The 8,629-nt window shown below is 41.7% G+C and overlaps 1 protein-coding gene across 4 annotated transcripts in view; it reads right to left on the bottom strand.

Annotated features, from left to right (window-relative positions):
• afg1lb (AFG1 like ATPase b) overlaps positions 1-4,581 on the bottom strand; it is a 144,466-nt gene extending 139,885 nt beyond the window's left edge. For 3 of the 4 annotated variants that reach the window (XM_048531917.2, XM_048531916.2, XM_048531914.2), the window contains exon 1: positions 4,420-4,581. In XM_048531917.2, the coding sequence (XP_048387874.1) occupies positions 4,420-4,534 (115 nt within the window). In that variant the 5' untranslated portion in view covers positions 4,535-4,581. The remainder of the gene's footprint in view (positions 1-4,419) is intronic. The other variant, XM_048531918.2, reaches the window with a different exon arrangement.
• Between the last annotated feature and the right edge of the window lie 4,048 nt (positions 4,582-8,629).

Here is an 8,629-nt window from a genome sequence, read left to right on the forward strand (position 1 = left end):
GTATTGATTAGAAAAAGAACTCTCTCAGCAAACCACGTGGGCAGGGATTACCAAATTGCCGTCCCAGTCTTTCCATCTATCCATGACACCCATTTTTCTTGTGGTGATTTGTGTCCGTCTTTATAAGTATGAAGCGGAGGGAATTTATACATCAGTTAGAGTTTTATCTAATAGAGTTACATGTCAGTGGTTCATAACTGTTCATCTGCAGTTAGTACCTCTTTATTTGTAACAAACAGTAATTCTTGTTTAGAACTGAAACTTAGTCTGTGTTTTCCTTTAAACCGGGTCTAAATTACAGGTAAATTTGGGAACATAGCTCTTAACTACAGCCAGAATACCGGGCTTGATTTCCAATACGCTACCCCAATGATTTATTAATTTATGCCGGAGAAAACTGGTCGTTCATGAAAGCAAGATGATAAGCAAGATGAGCTTTGCAAGTACAAAATAGGAATCATTTGAGGTCTACATGAGAGTAAACAGGGTTATGTTCTAGCTCTGACACACTTTAGCATTTTCTCTTTCCTGCTGTCACATGCTGTCAGGTCATCAACAGAAACTATCTACTTACATTCCAAATCTAACAGAAAGTTACTCAGCCTTCCTCACCTCAGATTCAAAACAAAGGGGCCTCAAATCCTCATCAAAGGCTTGTTCAATTCATACAATGTTACACTGTTGTTCCTTGGTCAGGAATGGAAGACAAATGCTTAGACATCTCACACCTATAGAGAGCTGGGCTTGACAATCAGCATCACAAAGGCAAATGACGTGGTCCAGAATTCACAAAGGCTCTTTAGACAGGTCCTTCCAAACACATGACCACTACCATATAGAAGGACAATGGCAGCAGACAGATGAGCACATCACCAGCTGCAAGTTCCCATCCAAGCCACACAGTATCCTGACATGGAAACAAATCATGGTACCTTCACTGTCACTGGGTCAGAATCCTGAAACTCCCTCCCAAATAGCAAGTAGAGATGGGCAATAAACACTGACCCAACCAGCAAAGTCCACATCCCATGAATGATTTCTTTAAAAATGTTTCAACACCACCATCTATCTATATCTTCAATACAATCCTCGAAGTTATTGACCGCTTCACATTTAAAAGCACCACATTCACGAGCAATCTGTCCACTTGATGCTAAAGTCAACATACAAACAGCAAAAGCTGCAGTTGCGTCCGAACTGAGGAAGGGAGTTTGTAAGAAAAGCAAACTGAATGAGCATATTAAACTGAGAGTTTATCAGGGCTGCATTGTTGTGCACTTCTCTGCAGGGGTTAGATTTAGACAACATGTTAGCGAGAGAAAGGCTGAATAGTTTCCACTTTCAACATCTCAGACATATTCTTGGTATGTGTTGGCAGGACAAGGTCACTATTCAGAGGTCCTGGAGAATGTTCATACCATCAGCATAAGCTCATCACGAAGCCAAGGGAAACTGCAATAGCTCAGCCATGTACATCATATCAGTGACTGCCATATGCATGGTGAAGTGTCCACTGAGTCATAATCTTCTGGGCATTCATACTACAAGGACACTGAAAACAGATATTGACTATCCTGACCTCTGGATACTGGCTTTTTGGAGGATAATTTGAAGAGACAAACAGAAAGAAAAGCTGAGCAAGTTGAAAAAGTGGCTCGTAAATCATGCACCTTCTTAATCCATTGTCTTCTCTGCAGCAAATGTCACAGAGTAGGGGTCCATGCTTTAGACTATAGAATGAACCCCAATCTTATGATGGACAACAAATGCAAAATTTTTTAAAGATATATAAAATTACCTCAAATATGCATAACAGAAACAGGCCGTTTGTTATACAGGTTTACAACAACGTTTATATTCTTCACAAGGCTCCTCTAACCCTACTTCATCAAATCCCATCAGCATAATCTTCCATTCTGGTCTGCATCTGGTAGCTAGCTACAAATGGAAACTATATTTTCAGCAAAATATTATAGTATCTACTTGCATAAATCAGAGGAAGTGGAAGGAGAGGGTACTGGAAAGGTTTACCAGGATATTGCTTCATTTTGGAGATCTTAGTTATGAAGAAAAGTGGATCGAGTGGGTTTGTTTTCACTGGAACACAGGTGGTTGAGGGAAACCAGACAGAAGTTTATAAGATTGTGAATGCATGGATAGAGCGGAAAGTATGAGGCTTCTTCCCAGGGTAGAGGGGTCAATTACTAGGGAACACAGGTTCAAGGTGCTAGGGAGAGGGATGGGGGTTAAAAGAGATGTGCAAGACACATTTTTCACACAAAAGGTGGTAAGTGCCTGGAACATACTAACTGAGGAAGTGGTGGAAGCACACACAATAGCAGCATTCAAGAAGCACCAGGACAAACACAAGAATAAGTACAGAACAGAAAGACATGGATCCTCTAAGTGAAGACAGTTTGAGTTTGGAAAAGCAAAATGTATTGGCATAGGCTTGGATGGCTGAAGGATAGTGCTGCATTGTTCTTAGTTCTTATCTTTTATGATCCCAGGAGATCTGTAAATGCTTCACAACCAATGAAGTAATTTTTAAAATGTATCCACTGATGTAGCATTAAAAAAATCATTATTTAGCTCAAGAAGCCGACTCCTTTCAAATGCCTTGCACAAATTTCTCAATATTGAATACATGCCCTTTAAAGACAGCCTGGTTCTCCATTTTCCCTAGCCAGGAAGTCAACATCCTGCAAATGAATTAGAAATAGCAATGTATGCTTTGTGATCATTAGAATTTTTTTCTTTCACAGGATGCAGGCATTGCTGGCTAGACCAACACTTATTTCCCATCCCAAGGTCCAGGAAACATCTCAGTGACAATTTGCATTTATGTAGCTCTTTTAATGTCTCAAGTAAATAGCAATAATGTCACTTGACCAGTAAGCCACAGGACTAGGCTAATCCTCTAAAAGCATTTTTCCTACCCCATCCTTGTTTGCCTTCCAGAGAGATCACTCTCTCCGCGACTCCCTTGTCCGCTCCACACTCCCCTCCAACCCCACCACACCCAGCACTTTCCCCTGCAACCGCAGGAAGTACTACACCTGCCCCCACAACAACTCCTCCTTCACCCCCATCCCAGGCTCCAAGATGACTTCCCACATCAAGCAGATGTTCACCTGCACATCCGCCAATGTGGTATACTGCATCTGTTGTACCCTGTATGGCTTCCTCTACAGTGAGGAAACCAAGTGGAGGCTTGGGGACTGCTTTGCAGAACACTTACGCTTGGTTCGCAGTAAACAACTGCATCTCCCAGTCGTGAACCATTTCAACTCCCCCTCCCATTCCTTAGACTACATGTTCATCCTGGGCATCCTGCAGTGCCATAATTATGCCACCCGTAGGTTGCAGGAACAGCAACTCATATTCTGCTTGGGATCCCTGCAGCCCAATGGTATCAATGTGGATCTCACCAGCTTCAAAATCTCACCTCCCCCTACTGCATCCCGAAACCAGCCCAGCTCGTCCCCGGCTGCCTAACCTACTCTTCCTCTCACCTATCCCCTCCTCCCACCTCAAGCCACACCTCCATTCCTATCTACTAACCTCATCCCGCCCCCTTCACCTGTCCGTCCTCCCCGGACTGACTTATCCCCTCCCTACCTCCCCTCCATCTATCTTCTGATCTATCCATCTTCAGTCCACCTCCCTCCTCTCCCTATTTATTGCAGAATCCTCTGCCCATCCCCCTTTTCTGATGAAGGGTCTGGGCCCAAAATGTCAAGTTTTGTGCTCCTAGATGCTGTGTTCATCCAGCCCCACACTTTAGTATCTTGGATTCTCCAGCATCTGCAGTTCCCATGATCTCTAATCCTCTATAAGTTTTAAGGAACATCCTAAAAGAAAGAGGGGGATGGGCAGATCAGTTTTTTTAGAAATTAACACGAGCACATTGGCAGCTGAAGGTCTGGGCACCCATGGTGGAGGGGGGGGGAAAAAACTGACGATGTACAAGAAACCAGAATTGGAAGAGCACAATATTGTGGTCATGTTATAGGGCTGGAGGAATTAACACTCGATTATAACTCAGCTTTTCCAACTCAACTGACGTGAAAACGGAGGAAGTGAATCAACATCTCGGTCTGATTATCAGAAATCTAAGTTGCAGGACATCTAACGCACACCCCCTCCCCCAAAAAAGTCAGGAATCTAACAGCTGCTCCCCCCCACCCCATCTGTCACTCTCAGCAAAACTTTTAAAGAAGTTGTTGAATCATGGATGTCATCTATCACAAAAACAGTGAATGAATAAGTGAGAATTAATGACCCGACCGTTCAGGGCGGCGCGCGCACACACCCGGGGTAAATCCTCTCATCGCCGGCACCAACTGATGGCGGACAGTCAGCCTTAACCGATTCCCCTCCCCACCTCCCGCCATTCAACTCGACCAATTTCCTCACCATTGACGGACACCCGGTTTGCCAGCCAAAGCGTTTGCTTCACCCCGCGTCTTTCAGCGTTTAAAAAACTGCTCAAACGACCGAACGGAACCAAGGGCGTCCTGGAGGCCGCCATCTTCCAGGCCGGCAACAAGCATCAACTTTATTGGTTTGTGCCTGCGCGAGCAGAGGGTGTTGCTGCCGGCAGTTCGGAGCTGCCCGCTGAGAGCAAGGCTCTCCCTCAAATTCATGTAACTGGGTTTCCGAAGTAAATGATGGCAAATTTACAACTTCGAATAACGCTGCCCAACCTCCCCTCCTTTTTCTCACTGACTTTGACTGTAATGTCCTAGAAAAATCTACCCTGAACCTCAAACTTGTTTTGACTTTTATTGCGGATGCCTTCTGACCACTTCCTGAATGTTATCACATGCATTTAATTTTAAAATAAAAACTGCTGGAGTGCTGGAAAAGCAGAGTTAATGTTTTGAATCTTAATACCAGATTTATTGTTTCTGTCTCCAATGATACTCCCACACCTACTGATTTTGTCCAGCTCTTTCTGATTTTTTGAAGGAATCAGTATTTATTCTGTAGTGCTTGTTACTGTATTCATTTCTTCCCCACTTCTAATTTAATCCTTTTCTGCACTTTAATGTTGTCTCTCAGATATGTGCAAATGTAAAAATTCAACCAGTCAGATCATACGGCAAAACCAAAAAAAAGCATATTTCAAATTAGGTTAATATTATACATTAATGATATTATATACAATATAACTATATATTAATATTATATCCTCTCTAGAGGCTTTTCTTCACAGGAAAATAGGGAAAACACCTTTGTTGTGTGGTTTGACCCACACTACAAGTTTAGTTTAAAGACAGTCTTGATGCTTGTCTTCAAGCTTGGACTTCAAAGGAACACGATCTGGTATGCTTACTAAATATTGGTCAACATGGTAACCATAGATATACAAGGAACAAAAGCCGAATTTGCTGAAAATACTCAGCAGTGACTCTTCGTCAGAACTAAAAATAACTCTGCTTTGTCTCCACAGATGCTGCCAGACATAGAGTTTTTCAAGAATTTCTGTTTTTGTTTCTGATTTCCATCATCTGACATTCTTTGGCTTTTTTTATACAGATATACCAGGTTCAGAGTTATAGTTACAGTCTGTAAGGAATAATCTATCATCTTCCTGTGTTCATGTCCATGTACTCTTTGTATGTTCACTAGAGAGTGTAGTTTGATCTAGTTTGGTGTAACGCTGCCCACACTCTGCTACTTCTACCCAGAGATGTGCAGTTCTATGGCGTCATTGCGAGGTTGTTCCAGAGTCTTAATGCCCACAACTATAAACTATTATAAACTTTGAATAAAAATTATGTACATTCTCAAATGAGTCATCTAAATTACCTCTTTTTATAAAGTTTACTGTATATATTTTCCTTTTCTCTTCAACACCTCCCAAGTCATTGACTTGTTTCATTTGTATAAACGGGTAAATCAGAAATCATTCTATAACCAAGTAAAGAGATGCTGAAGATAGAGTTAGTGTTATTACAGTTTCTCTGCTTTTTGCCATCAGTATAGAGATTCAACAATTAGGCAGCCTGATGCTATGTCCTTAATGAGAAATAGAAACCAAGGGATCCATCAGAGATACTGGCACTCTGTGGTACTATCTGATTTTGTATCAGTTGAGCAGGTTTCTCCTGTGATAAGGATGGTAAATGGGCAGGCTAGGGTGATTGAGGAGGTAGCAGTGATTGTGACAGACAGGGCCTTCAGTTATTCTCAAAAGTATGATCAATGCTGTCCAGATAGTTGCAGTCTAGCAGAAATCTTCTTATGAAAGACACTTAACTCAATCAGTTTTTCAAATGTAGGCAACATCTTGGTGTAGTGAAGTTTATTATAGTTCTATGCCTGCTTACTGCAAAATTGGCATTCCTTTGGTGAAGCCATCTGAATTGCCTTACTGTTGTCTCTTGGAAACAAGTTACTTGGCAACCTATGGAATTGAGGTTTTAACCTGTGCCCCATTAGCAGTTCTGTCAAGCACAGCCCTAAGGAGAGCTGGGTGGCATGGAAAATGAGCAAGAAAACCTAGAATTTTCTTCAGTAAATTTACAGTCTGAACTGATTGTTCTGCCTCTCCACTGAACTGAGAGTATCAAGGCAAACTTGTAACATCGCATAGAATTACCTAGTATTATGGCACAGAAGGAGGCCACTCTATTCATCAGGTCGGGACTAGCTTTTCAAATCGGCACCGTGACTTAGTGCCATTCTCTTGCCTTTTCCTTATAGCCTTGCACATTGCTCCTATTTAAATAATCATCCAGTGTTGCCTAAATGACTCAATTAAACCTTCCAGTCAGTGCATTCCAAACCCAAACTGCTTGTTGCATAAAACAGTTTTTTTCTTGGATCTCACTTACTTATTTTGCAAAGCACTTCAAATCTTTAACCCCACATTTTTGATCCTTTTACGAGTGGAAATAGTTCCCAACCTATTCTATCCAGACCCCACATAATTTTGAAAACTCCCATCAGATCTCCTTCTTCACTCCAAGATAAATAATCCCAACTTCTCCAATCCGTCATCGTAACCGAAATTTCTCGTTCCTCGAACCATTCTCGTAAATTGCTTCTACACTCTGTTCAATGCATTTGCATCCTTCCTGTGGTGTCAGACCCAGAACTGTATACAATGCTCTAATTCAGGCCTAACAAGCATCTTAAACTCACTTCCTTGTTCTTGTCCTCTACGCCCCTATTTATAAACCCAAGGACACTGTATGCTTTATTTACTGCTCTCTCCACCTGTTGTGCCACATTTAATGATCTGTGCCCTTGGGCACAGATCCTCTGCTCCTACCACCATTTAAAATTGTACTCCTTTTTATATTGTCTGTCCATGATCATTGTACCAAAATGCATCACCTCACATTTCTGTGCATTGAACTTTACCTGCCAGCTATCCGCCCATTCCACCAACCTTGACCATTGAAAGTCAACTCTATCTGCCTCACAGTTTACAATTCTTCCAAGCTTCGTATCATCTTCAAAATTTGAAATTGTCCCCTACGCACCAAGGTCTAGATCATTAAATTATACCACGAGTAGGAAGAGTCCCAATTCTGGCTTCTGGAAAACCCCACTACAAACTTTCCTCCAGCTTGAAAAATATCCATTGACAATTTCTGTCTGAGTACATTACTGGAAGACCAGTGTCACTGCAAGTGATACTAAAATCTCATTAATAAAATGTGAGGCTGGACGAACACAGCAGGCCAAGCAGCATCTCAGGAGCACAAAAGCTGACGTTTCGGGCCTAATCTGATGAAGGGTCTAGGCCCGAAACGTCAGCTTTTGTGCTCCTAAGATGCTGCTTGGCCTGCTGTGTTCGTCCAGCCTCACATTTTATGAGCTTGGAATCTCCAGCATCTGCAGTTCCCATTACCACTAAAATCTCATTGGCAGTTTGTGGACTACGTCAGCAACAATGTTATCCAAAATATTGTAAGTGGCAAACACTTCCCATAGGCTCTACCCACCATTTCAGCTGTTATTGATGCCACTTTTTAACATCAAACTATCTGGACTAGTAACCAATCATGAGGTAAAAATGATCTTCGTGCAAGATCAAGCCATGTCTGAATGGGCCCAGGATCTACTGGGAAATTCTACAGGAATAAGATGTACACATCATTCACTACAGTGTATTACAACTGACAATAGGTTATCTAAGTGTTTCAGGACCTGTGGCCATCCAGAGGGTGAGAGGTTTTCCAAGGTGTAAAGAAAGACACCGATTTGACGTTATCTTTTCAAAATTACTTTCAAAAGATTTTCTAATTTTTCCAGCCCAGAAAACAATGACGATCCTGGTGCTGAAAGATATTTTCCACAATAAGTGCTTGTTCTGAACTCAGGAGAGGAGGTTAAGGGCAAAGCGTGCCTTCTTTACTCTATAGGGAAGATTCCTGGTTACTGATAATGTTTGCTTTATCCACAACTATGTGATATTTGAACAATAGTTTGGCATGAAAAATCAATTTAAATGTAGGTAAAGTATCTCTGGCTGTACACGACTTTAAAAGAAGACCTTACACAACAAAATTGCCAAGCAAATGAAGCCTGAGCTCATTGACCAGATTGAAGATTGCAGCAGAAAAGATGAGTATAAATTTCAAAACACAAAAAGCTAGAAAAACACAGC

The sequence above is a fragment of the Stegostoma tigrinum genome, chromosome 4 (assembly GCF_030684315.1).
Source record: "Stegostoma tigrinum isolate sSteTig4 chromosome 4, sSteTig4.hap1, whole genome shotgun sequence".
Classification (NCBI taxonomy): Eukaryota; Metazoa; Chordata; class Chondrichthyes; order Orectolobiformes; family Stegostomatidae; genus Stegostoma; species Stegostoma tigrinum.